The 15,739-nt window shown below is 40.5% G+C and overlaps 1 protein-coding gene across 6 annotated transcripts in view; it reads right to left on the reverse strand.

Moving 5' to 3' along the window:
• MEIS1 (Meis homeobox 1) overlaps positions 1-15,739 on the reverse strand; it is a 107,994-nt gene that overhangs the window by 21,959 nt on the left and 70,296 nt on the right. For all 6 annotated transcript variants that reach the window (XM_088052923.1, XM_014254704.2, XM_088052922.1 and 3 more), the window contains one exon: positions 1,151-1,227. In XM_088052923.1, coding sequence (XP_087909049.1) covers positions 1,151-1,227 — 77 coding nt within the window. The remainder of the gene's footprint in view (positions 1-1,150; positions 1,228-15,739) is intronic.

Genomic DNA, 15,739 nt, shown 5'->3' on the forward strand with positions numbered 1-15,739 from the left:
AATATATCTGAAATCTCTCCCATAGGCTCCTACGCTCTCTAAGAGAGGAGGGTTTGTTAATGTAGGTGCAATGGACATCAAGACCAAATTTATTCGCTAAAATGGATTAGGCCATGTAATCAGAGCTTCAGTAATATTAATCTCTGACACTTATTGAACAGGAAAGAAAAAAAAAAGAAACAACTTTTGTCTGCAAACTGGCATTCCTCCCTCCCTTTTCCCCAGCAGGCTTGCTGTTTGCCTTGGCCATTTTCTGGGTATTACTTCAAAGAGGATAAGGTTTCCCATCATAAACACTAATCTAAAAATATTAGGACAATTAATTAGATACACTTAGTTTTACAAGGTATTAGATTGCAATACACTTCAAGTATGACACTTGTTCTGGGATAGTGGGAGGAACCCACATTTTGATACAGTATCAAAGGGTAATAAATCAAACTTTTTTTTAAAGAGGTTTGCTGCTGTATGATGCTTAAATTACGAGTAATTTTCAGTGGTTGCCTTCAGCACACCCTGAACAGTTAGCAACCCAAAATCCACTGCAGAAACAGCACAGATCCCAATTTCCTTCAAACAAATCCCTACCATAACAGAGCAAGGGCTCCACCAACCCTGAGCTGAAGCAAATAAATAAAATTGCTCCATACTGTAGTTCAGCAGCAAAGAAACAGATTGTCCTCAAAGTCTATTCATAAACTGGATTTTGAAAACAAACTGATAAAGAGATATAAGGATGTCAGTCAAAAATAAAAAACCTTCTAACTACACTATAAAAAGCATGACAGCAGCCCCAATTAACAATATGCTCAGCAGAAATGGGACCAATTGTCCCTTTTATGCCCCCAACATCTGAACCTCTTCGAAGACCAATGTTCTGCAAATGGATGTGCCTTCCTATTGAAGAACAGATATCCTCAGCCAGAAAGAGGACTGGTGTCAAATGTGAATACACTGAGATCTGCCTCAATGAAATACAGTGGCAAACCTCATACTTTCTACACCTGAAACCACTCACCTGGTTATATCCCTTTTGTACCAATAAACTGTTGGAGAGGGAACAACAAGGGCAAGGTGTGTCCCCAGAATCACAAAGGAATAGCCAGAGGGTGCCAGTGGCCATATAGAAACACCAAGGAAAATTACTTACCAGTTGTTCACTTGAAGTATAGTGAGCCCTGTGTCTTGTGCCAACTGCTTTTTCTGCTCTTCTGAAGGGTAAGGGTGCTATAAGACACCAAAATAAATACAAACATTTAAAACAATGTGCTTTTTTGTCCTACTTTTTAATTTAAATTTTAAAAAGAAAAACAACAAACCAAACCAAAACAGAAGCGTGACATCTATTACTGAAAGGTGAAAATGCTGAGGTCACTCTTTTATAATTATTAATGGGCTACTACATCACTTAATTAATGGCAGTAAAAGACAAGCCAATTATAAAGATTAGTGAAGTGGAGAAATAACTGCTTAGGATACTGACAGCACCTTGATACTTGAGAAGGATATTTGTTGCATTAGCTGAAAATTTTTTGTAGTTGTCTCAAATGACTGATTAGAGTCAAAGAATCTATCTTTTTTCCTCTTTTTTTCAGTTTTTAACAGAACAACAAAGAATGTGATAAAGCACATCTCTATAAAATTAAAACACACTGATGTTTTCTGAGATAGTGAAGACAAAACTTGCCAGTGCCCCAAAATAATTTGCAAATAAGATCAGCATCCTGAACATAAACAAATGCCTGTGTTTTGAACACAGGCCAACACAAGGTCAACAATCAGCACATTTTTGCCTGACATTAGCATAGCTGTGCTGCGCTAATCCTAAGAGACAGAAAATAAATACTCCTTTAATTGAAGATAATGTTATAATTCAATCATAAGTTTCTTGTGAGAACTTGATTTGCTTTCTCAGAAAATTCGCTTCTGCATGAATACAGATTGCTTAATAAATCAACAGCAAAAACCACAACCAAGTCTGAAATGTAGAAATATCATTTCTGTCCTTCCCATCTATGCAAAAATGTCAATGCCCCAAAAGGAAATGGCCAAATACTGCAAATGTAATGGTATCAAGGAAAAAGTCCTGTTTGGAGGAACTGGTTCAGCTCCTAACCTGGATGCCTGAGTCTCAGTATATATCTGATTCAGACCTGGGCTGCTGCAAGGTGCTTAATAGCATTTCAATAAAGATAATTTGATATAAATGATTAGTCCTATCCCAACACCATTTAGCAGTTGATTGCCACAAAGCATTTACTGTTACACATTCATCCCTTTTTTCCCCCCAATTATTCCCTTATTCTCTGCATGTATTCTTCAGTGTAATATTACATGAGACATAAAATGAAACCTTGTAAAGCGTAAGAATTTAAAACCTCATAAAATTCCACAATCTTACTGGTATTATAGCTACTTAGCAGTTTTTACATATTCTTGTAAACAGCATAGTCTGACTTCTCGTGGCTTTGTTACATACAAGTATAACCTCACGTTACCAAACAGGGATTTTTGTTGTAACTCCACCAACTTCTCCTAACTCAACACATCCATTTCAAAGCCCACTGCCATGGCCACCAGCTCCATAAGAGACTTTTTATCTTTTTTCATCCAAAAATGTTGAGGAATTTTCAATTCTTTTAAAAGTACTGTTCTCTTGACAGGAAACCCACAGATGATCTGCACACCTGTAAACCATCCCTTGTGTTTTCTGCCTGAAACAGCTCCAAAATTGTAAAGTGAAGAACAGAGGGAAGGGGGTTTGACTTCTTTTTTATGGGAAATTTGTGTTTTACACCTGCAAAAACACAGCATGTATTTTACCGTCTGCCTTCTACACACATTTCATCCACAACAGTCATACTTATGTCCATCTATCTGAACACAACATTTTTCTTCTCCTCAACAACAAAAAAACCCCTCCAAACCCTACAGAGATGATTTGTAACATTTTCATCTTTACAGCTTACTTCTCCTTTCATTACTTTGCTATCAAGCGAGGACAGAATTATTCTTTTTTTTTTTTTCTTATTTTGCTTTGCCACCTTACATGTGATCTCATTTTAAGTAATTGAACAAACTGTGTCTAATTTCATGCAGCAAGCAATAATTACTAGACAGCCTCTAGCTATTGGAATTGAGAAGTCTGTCTCCATTAAGCAATTTTCAATTGTTCTGGATATTTTTTTTTTAAATAGACAAGACTGGATAAAATTAGCCATCAGAATAATATTGTCACTGTAAAAATAATTGCTTTAAAAGTCCCAAACTACAAATTCCTCAAATTGTGGTATGTCTAAGGTCATCTGATTATATTTTTTTTTTTTTTTCATGTCCTAGTACAGCATAAACTTTTAATTTCATGATAAATCTGTAATTGCCATAATCACATGATAGCCTGGGATTTCACACAGCTAATCCCTCTTAGCTGAAGGGTCACAATGCGGCAGGCTTTTTAACTACGATTCCGTGTGGTTTAAAGTAATCTTAAACACTAAGCAACATTATTATATAAGCTTTCTGTGGATCATAGTTCCTTTGTAGGCTAAAAATAAAATAAAATAATAGAAATGACAAAGAATCAGCGTGCCACAGGCTAGGTTGCTATAAAAACATTCAAAGCCTTGTTGCATTCCCACCCACAGGGCTTGGAAGGCCTGTGCTACGGGCAAAGGCAGACATCACATTGCAACAGAGAGAAAGAGGGAAACACTGACAACTGCCATTTCATGAAGAAATAGGAAATTCAGTCAAAACTGTTGATGTTGGTCTTTGCTCCACCTACAGAAGAATGACCAGTGTCTTCTGAAAACTTTCTAATGGCTGTTTGAAGGAATACAGACAAATGCACATAGATATGGAAATATATATTGGTGTGTATAGATTATATTTGCATGAATATGTAAAAAACATATCTTAGTCAAATGGTTAAGTTTAAGGTAGTCTTGCAAGGAGGGCAAAGTTGGATTTGATCCTTATGGGTCCCTTCCAACTTGAGATAGTCTACAATTTTACTAAATATATAAATAATACAGGAAAGAATAACTAGAAAAAACTGCAGTGACTCCAGCTGACAAGTCCACCTATCACTCTGGATCACTTTGGGATATCAAGGCAAACTGTTCAATAAACAGTGACTTGAGACCTTTACTTTGTTGTGTACATTAGCTCCTACCATTATCTCTTAAAAGCTTAATTATTTGCAAACAATTGATCAAGATGGGAATTGGAGAAAAGAGACACCGGACCACCGGGAGAGCTGCAATGCATTAGGAGAGCAAACAGAATTACCTTTAGGTCTTATAATCAGAATTAACGATTGGGACCTTATGCAGGGCAGCATGAGAAGCTGTAACACTCATGCTGGACTGTTTTCCATTTGATCTGCATTAACACCTCGAGTGAAAGCAATAAAACGGTGATTACAGATGGGAAGGCTGACCCTCCTTCCCAGAACCAGCCCAGCTTGTGTATACTGGAAGACTGCAGACAGGCTCTCTTGCCAAGGCCAGAGGAAAAAGGGTAAATCCAAGGGGAAAAGCAAGTAGGAAGCAGTCAGGTTAAAAACAAACAGACAAAAAACAATAAACCCAACAAAAACAAAAAAAGGGCATTTAAAGAAATAAGGCTGACAACAGATAAGGGCTCAGAATTTGGCTCTGATATTTTCTGATCAAGCCTGCTGCTGCTACAGAGCTATAGAGCAGCATCCACTGAATGATATGAGACCTTGTGCTTTTCCCTTTCCATAAATCCAGCACTGAAATGTGGATTGTTTGGCACCATTAATGTGTTTTTGAGGCTCTGTGGTATTACTTTTAATAATGACTTAGTACAGAAAGTGATTGCTTAATAACACCATCAAAGTCTGCATGCAAATGAAAATTATCCCTGGGGGATTTGCCCAGGGTAATATGAACAGTTAAGGAACATTTGAAAAGGTAAAAATAACTATGCAAAATATGAGTCAGAGCAGTCATTTTAGCAGTAACAAAGAAATCAAAGTGACAGAGAGAAAAATTTAACTTTCCATCATACTTTCTCATCACTGTTTTATGAATGGTATTTAGAGAGCAGTGGTCTTAATAAAAGCCCATTTTTTAATGCAGTTTGAGAGCATTTTTAGCAAAACAATTAGATTTTTTGGTTTTTTTATCACCTTTGACTACAGATGGTGGGTAAAGTCTCCATTAGGTACAGATGGAAAGCATCCAAGGCTGTCTCTTAATGCTACACCTTGTCCAAATGTACTCCTTTCCTCAAATTTTCCACCCCAGGCAGCAAATGCTGGATGCCAGGGCAGCGACAGACTTTATCTTATCTGTAACCCGGCATCAATAGCACTCCCTCCCCTCCTCCTCTGCGACAGCAGTGCATCATAATGCTGCCAGAAAAATGGGAAAATAATCCTGCCCTGCTCACCCCCCAGATTACCAATTCCTCACGGCACCGAACCGGCTCAACACCGGGGCTGCCCACCAGCTCTACTACGGCAGCGAGGCACAAGCAATCCCCAAGAGAAAGGCTGCATGCTCTGTTTGGAGGAGGCTGTGGCAACCCTCCAGCGTTGCCCTTATCGTGGCAGTGCCGGGAGAACCATTTCGGAAGCCCTTTTATCCCCTTCCTCCAGCCCTCTGCCTCCCCCAGAGCTCAGCACCAAGGTGAGATGACCTTGAGCTAAACTCTGGTAAGTGATGAAGAGAAATCACCCCCTTAAAATTTATGCCCCAGGAGTGTTTATTAACTGTTTTCTAACATCAAAATAAAAAAAAAAAATTAAAAAAAAAAAATAATCCCAACACTGTGATTTTCTTGTTTCTGAAGGGAAACCCAGCCTAACTCTGTATCCAAAATAAAGCCCAAGGATCAGCCCTCCAGTGACAAACTGTACATTGACTTAATGCTGAACTCTAAATTCTTGCTTTACCCAAACTTGTCCAGGGTTAGCTAAGGTGGCAGCACAGCCATTTGGGTCTCTCCCCTTTTCCCATGTTCCTTCTGGTTTGCATTTGATCTGTTTACATTAACGATCAAGTTGATCTACAAGAAATTACTATTTTTTATTTAATATACATAATGCTTTCCTATTGTCTCTCAGCTTTATGAATTAGTTTTACTGTTGCAGTGAATGCTTTTTTTGTCTCCTGACTGCACATTATCAAAGGGACACTTTGTGCCTTCCATTTGCATTACAAAAGCAGTGCATGGTGTAGTCTAAGAACAGAGCTTGAATTTATAGCAGTCGAGTCCTAGATCCTCACACGTTCTGGCCTCCTAAAGAATAACAGGGGTTTCTGCACTCAAAAAGTAGCCAAAAAATGGTTGGATCACTATCCATAAAGTCATAAGACTGCAACCTCCTTTCTTCATCAGCCACCGGCATGTTGAGAGGGAGTGAAAAAGAGAACGTGTGGAGCCCCCTTGCCTATTTTGCAGGCTGCCTGAATAGGTTTATAGACCATCCCTGTGACCTGCTTTATATTCAGGCAAGGCTGTAAAAAGTTGCCAAGTTGAGGTGACCTGGTAGGGAGGGGGGAGAAGAAAAAAGTTCAACTCGGAAGCTGCAAACTCGATCCTGTTTATCCCATGGGATTGGCTTGCACATTGGAGGAAATACTAAAACACTGAGAAGGAAGTTGTTTTATTAGAAATGCATCTCTGAGGCTGGGAGGAAAAAAAAGCCTGTGCAAAGTTTGCACAGTCTTTTCCTTGGCTGAGAGTAGTGAGTCAGCCTGATAATGCTATTGAAGTGTGAGCTGGCTTTGGCATTTCAAGCTCCTCGTTGCTTTTTCAGCACAGCAAGAAAACATAGTCCATATGACACGGTCATGCTGCAGACAAAGCCAGCTTTTTCCTCTTTCAAAAGAAAATATTTCCTCAACTTATTGTAATAGTTTAATATCCCCGCAGTAAGGCCTTTTTTGTAACGTAACTGTTAATAAATCCTGGTGCTGCCAGAGTTATTGAACTGCAAACGATGAACACAAAATCAACAGATGAGCTTGGTCTTCTAAAGTCAAAAAAGCATCAAAATACGCAGTGTGACTAGATGCTGCATCGCTTTGACTTGCCTGTATCCCTGTGGCAAGGCCAATAAGCTGCTGCTTTGGGCTTTTGCATCAGCCCCTTCTTATGAGATGGGCTCTGAGACACTGCCTGTCGTTGCCCTTACAAAAGGGTTTGCAGGCTGCTTTGGCAACCCTGCCAAAAAATAAAAGGTGAGGAAAGGAGGCAGAATCTGACTCTCCTAAGGCAAATGCAGGGTGTAAAAGACAGAGCCAATAACCCAGAAATTTTAAAATCTGAACGTGTGTTCACAGCCAACCTGATTAAACAGGGGCTAGGGCGGTTTTGCAGGCAGAGGCGGGGAGGAGACATTTCCTTTGTGGGGGTTTACAAGGAGGGAAAAGAAGTACTGGCAACAGCGACCCTTTTTAATGAAGAAGTTATGCTGGGGTAAAAAAAAAAAAAAAGCTTCTCCTTTTTTCCCATTTGCCCTTTTGTAAATAATTTTCTTGCAAGAGTTGTCTGTGAACAAGTTTTGGCACTCACTAACATAAATATCCTTTCCAAGGCTGATGGAGAGACATGGTATGGCTTGGGATGCGCTGCCAATACTTCTCTGGTGGCCCCATCAAATTACTCATAATGTGAGCACTCATTAAGGAAAAAAAGTTCAGATCATCCCTTGCACAGGATATTACAGAAGTCAGAAAATGGAAAAACCTTTTAACTCATCTAATCCATCTCCTGGCTGCTACAATATTATTCCTTCCATACCATATATTATTACCCACCGCCTTTTCCAGTTGAGCTTTAGCTAGTCCAAGCAATGGTGCTTCTGCTATTTCCTTTTGGAGACACTCTGATAGACCTCAGTGTCTGGAGTTTACTCTGGCTCCTACTGGTTTTCAGTTCAAGCTGAGTCTATGCAGACACTCCCACACCATACCCGGGTAATTGAGTGGAGCTTTTCCCATGCTAAACATTCCTTTGGTGCCTGTATGTATGTGCACACAGAAACACACACACACAGCCTGTACATACACATTAATACACTTAAGAAGGGATTTTTTACTCTAGGATCAAGACTATTTGTGCTAATATGGCGTGGGTGATGCGCTTTTACATCCTCTGCCATTTTTCTTTATTATTGTTATTAATTATTGTTTTCCTTTCACAGCCTAAAACTAACCAAGGACAGGGAAATTAAAAGAAAAATTGCAACCAAAAGATTAGTGAAATTCTCTTCAGTGCAGCACACAGCCAAAAAACCATGAAACACTACAGCCAAGTGACACCAAAGGAGCTGAGGAAATGCATCATCTGACTGCAACCACCTTAGAGCTAAAATTCACAGCCTTGAAACCCAGCTTTTCAGTTAAGCCAACATCTTTATCGGGCAGCTGTGAAAAGGCAGGAAGGCAAACCCCAGCCTTCCCTAGGTGAGCAGCTTTTGGGAAGGAAGAAAAAATAGCACTGGCACGCCAAAGGAAATCCCGACTACCTGATAACTCCGTAAAAGCACTGCTGTTGTTTTTAGAGCCGGCCTAAGACAGATTAGCCCAGGTAAATATCTTCTAACCAGAAGCCTTTTCTCAGCAATAAGTCACTGTCCTTATCTACCTCAAATGACTTTCTAAACAGGTGGGCTCGGAAATAACTCTACAATCTCTGGGAAACTCCAGTGCCAGCAGTTGTAATCCCAGAGAGTTAAGCTGAAAGCTTTTATTTGTGCTTTTTCCTCTTTTTCCCAGGCTGTCTTCAGTACATTGGGAGCTCCCTCTGTAAGTGAGGGATAAAAAGACTTCCCTACACCTCCATCCCCTACTCTACGCACCTGTGTGATCAGGTTGATGGAGGGCTGCTGTATTCAGCCAGATCCCTACTATGGACCTCAGGCTTTTGGATGGAGCAGGAGCTTTAAGGAGGTTTCCTAAAGTGGTGCCACCCTTAAGGAGCAGCCACCAAGCAAACTGGGAAGTCTCCTGCCTGAACTCCTTTCTTTCATGGAGGGACCAAGCCATCATACGAAGAGAGTTCAAGGCAACCAACACATTGAGGTGCCAATGGTTCAACACCAAGATGAGGGGGGTTACATTCTATTTTACATTTTCTATTTGAAAACAAAACAAACAAAAAAGAAAACTACCACCGAGGAAGGAAATGAAAAGATAAAGCTGCTATTTTGCAATGCTGCTTTGTTGGCATGGAAAGTCCTTGAACAGATGCCCTGTCCACCATTAAATATTCACAACATATCCTTGTAAAAGAATAAAGACCACTCAACTTATAAGCAAAATCACAATGTGTTCTTCATGAAAAAAAAAAAATAAAGAAAAAAGAGAAAGATGCATTTAAAGATCTTTAAAAAAAAATAAAGAAGGAGGGAAAAGAAAAAACAACAACAACAACAACAACAAAAACAAGCCAGGAAAACACCGCTGTTCTCTGAAGAAGCAGAGACTCTTGGAAGTAGTGCGCATTCTCTGGCGTTAATTTTCCCACTTAAATTACAGTGATGCTGTAGCCTCATCTCATTAGAGATCATTGTCCCCAGTAGACAGTTGTGTTTATGGGGGATTCTTGCTGTTCCACACCTGCTGCTCAGGTTGCTACGTGATAAAGCCTGCATACAAACAGCAGTCTTGAGGTTGCTGGACTGCAACTGATGAGCCCAGGCTAATTCAGGGGTGATTATGTAGTTTACTGGACCACTAAACCTCTTTAAGCTTGTAATTACTGCCTATTTGAGTAAAGAACATTGAAAAGCAATTCACTGCATCATGCCTGCCACAGCTGGAAGCAGGCTGCCAGCAGTCTGCAGGGACATTAAAATCTACAGGGACTGGGATTCGAGCTGCGCTCGTAGGCACTGACGGCAGCACAGCCAAGTGTGTTCACATTCCAGCTCACCTTTTCTGACCAGGCCTGCTATTAAAGGTGCAATGAAAACTATAGAAAAGCAATAAAGATGACAAATAACGGGACATAATTGAAAGAACTGCATTTTAATGACTCTCCCCCTCTTCCCTCTCCCCTTATATTGGCTACAAAAATTAGGCCTCTTTGTCATGGCAAGAGAAGGGAAAGAAAAGGCCTTTTGCAAAAGGGGAAGTGCATGTGTTTCTGTTTTGAAGTTGGGGGTTTCCCTCATGAGTCAAAGGTTTAGAAAGAGTTAGTTTATTTGTAAAGTGAATGCACAGTAAGTCCTTTTATGTATTTGGCAGAAATGATAATGCAGTGGCATCTTAATCCCTGAATCTTCATTAAATCCCCTCACTGAGCCTTCATGAAACCCTCCAAGAGAATCCCAGCCCTAAACCACCACTCAGAAAAAGAACTCCAGCCCATGCAGCATCACAGCAGTCCTTACTATCAAGACAAGATTGTGGGTTTCTTTTAATAATAAATAAATACCTCTCTGATTCTATTTGCCTTTTGAGTTCTGACCCACTCTAACCCTCCTTTTCAAGTCCGCCCCTGCAGCTCTCAATGAGGAGGAAGCTATTAAAAAGGGCACCTTGTTTTTTTTGCATAATTAGCAGTTTTGGGAACAGAGTCCGGGGGAAGAAGAGCAGATCAAATGGGACCTATGACACAGGCAGAAAGGTTGGTAATAGGTATTTTTACAAGTGAGTAAACAAAGGTCTGGAGAGGATTGCTCCAGCAGAGCCGGAGAACAGCACTGGCAAAACCAGAGGGACGTCACCACTGAGCCCCAACACAGCTTGGCATCGCTGGGAGCTCCAACCAGCTCCAGGCAGTGCCTGCCCGAGGGCTCCAGCTGAAGAGGCAGGTCCTCAGAGCCCTCCCATCCTCCAGCCACTCCACAACTATCCCTGCTATTAGCCTGCCGTGTGTGAGGTCCAGCAATGGGCCTAACGAGCTGCCCGATTAACTAACTGCATGAAATGGGCTTTAAAGCCTCCTAGGACATTTGGAGATGCAGAATTCATCAGTGTCATTTCCCTGCCCAGCTAATAACTGCCACGGCTGCCTGGGAGGATGGGGTGTGGGAAAAGGCAAAAATAAACAAGCAGAATAAAATAAACCATTGCTATTGATACAATTAACCCTGGACTGATGGAAATTAATGAGATGGGGCCTCTTTTTCTTCTCATCTAATAAATTGCCTTGTTTTAAAAAACATGGACATGCCATCTGTAGTACTAATCTCACATGTATCTAGAAAGGAAAAGTGGGAAAAAACCCCATACATACATGAGGATGCTACTGTGAACAAACATCAGCTTTTAAAGGAGAATGTAAAAGCTTTCAGGAAGTTTATTCTTAAAAAGCATGTAAATTCCCTGTCACAACCATCCTCCAACTAACCCCATCCAAGCTCCAAAGAGCCACAGGCTTGTGTGTTATCCAGCTATCACTCTTATTAATATTCATTAGGCAGGGCTACTTGCATTTTCATAAGCTGTGAAGGTGGCAAAAGAAACAATCAGAATTCTTTAACACACAGGCATTATCAATTCAACATCTGCCAAAGAAGAGTGCATACAGATCTGAGGTTGAAATTCAAATGCAATTTACCTGGGCTAGAGCTGGGCTTCACTTTCCAGCACCCAACCAGCTATTTCAGGCACTCTCATTTTATCCATCCCAGCTTTTACCTCCACCTAAGTCCACTCCCCATTATTTTTACCTTTAAAATGAGAGTCACTCATAAATTCCCTCCTTCATTCCTTAGGTCTAATGAGTTCTGTTAAAATAACCCAAGTTCAGTGCAATCGCATGTATGAATAATACAGACAAGTTTTAACTCAGTAAACTTGACTAAGCAATTCTGCTTTCTGGCTGGAGAATTCATTTATCTACACCCATTTAGTGTGTGAAATCCCTTAGACTTGCTTCAGGGTACAGGCCGGTACAGAAATCCACTTTCTGACCAGCCTGGCCCTAAACTTCAATTCCGAGAGATGAACTGAGAAGTCTCCAAAAGAAAACAACTACTTTAATTATGTTCCCAACTTAGTAAAGAAACAAGTCTGATAATGCTAACCAATTTCAGAATAAAGCAGATACATGTTCCCAGGATGATACCTTCATGCACAAGAACATGCACTAAAAAGAGTGTGATTTAGATCTCCTAAGAGTTGGGAAAAGGCACATCACAATTCTCCAAATCTCCAGATTCAACCCTAAATTAACATGTATTTGCCCACAAATTCACTATGCATTGATTCTCATCCTTATAAAAACACCATTAAAAAGGCTTGGACCAGGATGAGACTCTTCCTTCTTGGAAAACTTCTTGGACCAAGAGGACCCCCTCATAAAAAATAATCTTTCCCCCCAAATTCAATGCAGGTTTCATCCAATTTCAATCCAATTTCATTTGGATTTCAAAAGCCTCCAAAGATCTAACTGTATCCTCCCTCACAGAGGGCTGGTGGAACCAAGCTTTGCACTTCAGTGGAAATATGGATGGTGTGAGGCATTTCCCAGGGGCTGGCATTGGCCAACACCTGGGGATGAGCCCTGAAATGGCAAACCTGTCTTCACCTGTGTAACTTTAGATCTGGCACTTAGCTGCAGTGAACATGGCCAAGCCTGGTCTGCCTAAGGGATGTCCTGAGCTTTGTCAGGTGAGACTCTGGGTGGGCATCTTCTATGGGATGATGAATGGATGAGGCCAGGACAGAGGTTTTTGGAAAGGGCCTTCTAAAAATCCAAACAGACTCAGCTATAAGCAGTCAATGCCTACCCCGTGTCCAGCCTGAGCATCCCTTTCTTGACTGGTGTCTTTCAAGATCTGAGCACATCAAAGCACCACACAAATGCAGATGTCTTCACAGAAACAAGCATAATAGAGACAATCCACATTTTGGAAGCAAAAGCATGGAGATGGCGTGTTGCTTTCAGCACATTTAAGGTGTGATGGCCATTAACAATTCACAAGAACAGTAACAAGATATAATTTTCAATTCCAGCTCAAAACTCCCCTTCTGCTTTCCCCTCCTTTCTGAACAAAACTCGTTTATTTTAGAAAGACCTAAATGAAAGTAGTTAAAGACCAAAAAAATGTCACCACTAACAAGTTACAAAGTAAGAAAGAGCAACCAGGCATATTTGATCTTGTTCTATACAGGAACCTTTCTAAGATGACTGCTCCAATTAAAAAAAAAAAGTTGAATTTATCATTTTGATGATAGGAGATTATGAACTTTACTATTATATGCATATATTTTGTTTAATGGCTTAGTTTATTTTAATAACAAAGAGAAACTAGATCCTTACAGATGAAAGCTTTATTTCATGGCTTCAGTACAACTGGGATTTTTAAAATCTGTGATGTTAACCAAAATGTGATAATGGATGTTCTCAAGGGCCCTATTTTGTAGCATTTTATGCAGAGCCAAACTGTATGCAAGACATTACAAACATAATGTTTAGCCTTATTTTAAGAAAGTAGAACTGACTCCAGTGTCAGAGGCCCTTGTAATTGTTTTCCATCTGTTTCTCATGCCTCTGAACTTGTGCAGCAAAGTCTGGCCGCAGAAATGCTGTGACAGAGGCATTAGCTCTCTGAAGGATTTTTATGAAATTATATTGAAAGGCACCATTTGTAGGATTTTGGCTGGAAGGGGACAGGAGTGATTGCAACACAACTACTTTATCTACAGCACCCTTGCCTTGAAGGGCCTGTTGACATCCAGAAGAAGAGAGACACAAAAACCACGCTAGAAAACAAGCGATTGCTCTTCTACCATTTTTATGTCATTTACTTCTGAAGATAATCAGAAACACCTCATCAAACTTGATCATGCTCTCACTGCTTCTGAAGAACTTCTCATCTATTCCGCTTCCTTTTATTCTCCCCTTAGTAGATTGAAAGCAGTTGCTTCAGACGACAGCAGCACTCATGCGTGTGCAGCACCAAGGATGCTCTTCTTTAATACGTTCTATACGTGTACATGAATCTTTACGCATGCAGAGGTGTGCAAACACATCTGGGGGTCGACGGAGTTTTGTCAACCATGCCCTCCACCCCTAAAAGCAGGGACCCACTGTTTTTTTTTGGGAAGGCAGCCCAAGATGGCAGCTCATGATTAATGGCTGTATCATCCCTGGCTCGGTGGCGGCGAGGCCCCGGGTCTAATCTGCCAAACAACCCCTTCGTCTGCAGCCGATCAGCAGATGCAAGCACATAGGCCCTGTCAGCTTGACATATCATTCCTACGACAATGTCAACGAGTATTAATGTTCAATTATCTGTCCTAGAAATAACCCTCGCCTTTATGCATTGTGTAACTGGGCGCATGGCACTGCGGTAATCCGAACGACAAGGGCAGAGATGCCCGCGCTCACCCGCTCACTGTGAGCTGGCTTCCCAACATCGCGATGACATTGCCTTGCGGTAGCGCGTGGACGTCTTCCCCCTCCTTCCTCTCCCTGCTCGGGGTTTGCTGGTTTGTTTTTTGTTTTTTTTTTTATGGAAGGCATGTTGTGAAGACCCTTCTCCTCTTTGCATGTATGCTGCCCATCAGCACGCCAAGATACACTCAGAAATGGCATATTTTGATTTCACACCCATACAGAACCATGAGGACTTTTCTCATTTACTTTCATGGAGAGCCAGAAGTTGTCCATCACCTGGCAGCCTCTCTTATGTCCCCTGCCTGTGTGTATATATATTATATATACATATATATCTCATTTGCCATCAAACACAAATGCCAACAGTGTCTTCTTCCAGGGCTGCATCAAGATGAATTCAACCCTCAACTGCAGGGCTGGAGCAATTTGGCCGAATGAAACATTACAGGTTCCTTTTGTTAAAGCAATTTTAAAGTAAGACCCCCAAAGGAGAGAGAATTTGAAAAATAAACTCAAGTTTATTCCTGGAATATTTTTTTTTTTAACTACTGCTCAAATATTAATATTATAGATCACGCTAAATTCAAATAGCACTCTAGGAGGAAAAAAAACCCCAAACTTACCAAATACTTTTTTCTTTTAAATCAGAATTAGGGTCAAATTCCCAACTGTTTGAATAGTCTGTGACAGAGTTTGCATAATTTCTCTTTTTGTTGTTGTTACTATGGCACAGCTTCCTTGAACTAACATTCAAAGGTTATCGGCTCTAAGTTATGCTTGCTAAGTCTCCTTATACAACTCACAATCAGAGGGAGGGAGTGGGAGGAAGCAGTGTGATAACCAGTGCCAGCTTTGAGATAAAGCCCTCCACCTAATCTCTGTTTATTTAGACAACCATCTGACCGCAGCACCGGGCATAAAAACAAACCAGGTGTATGGCTAAGGGAATTTCTCCCCCCCTTACCGTGATTGCATTATACTTTTTGGGTAAAGGAAAGCAGAGCCCCTTTCTTTTTTTAAGATTACTTCGAAAATTTAAATAAGCCCAAAGTTTGAGGTTTTCATGTTTGGATTCGCTTGGCTGGATGGTTTTTTTTTTTTTTGCTTTGTTTTGTAGGAAGGGAAGGTAATGGTAACAAAAGCACATTCTATTCCACGCTTTTTTATTTCTTGAGGTTTTGGAGGAAAAAAATTTAACATATCACATGTACAAAAAGACTTAAAAAATTTGGTTCCCACTTTGAATTATGTTCCACTGGAGGTGATTCAGGATGTTTGGAATAAATACAAATATCATGGGACCAAACTGGAGTAAACTGTGCAGTGTTTTAAATGTATTTCTCTAAGGAGCTGTCAGAGTTGGGCACTCAACACATCTCTGCTGCATCACTGCTGAAGCTGCTTT

Source organism: Pseudopodoces humilis, chromosome 3 (genome assembly GCF_049639895.1).
Source record: "Pseudopodoces humilis isolate 2021_Gansu_Grassland_sample_001 chromosome 3, ASM4963989v1, whole genome shotgun sequence".
NCBI classification, from domain to species: domain Eukaryota; kingdom Metazoa; phylum Chordata; class Aves; order Passeriformes; family Paridae; genus Pseudopodoces; species Pseudopodoces humilis.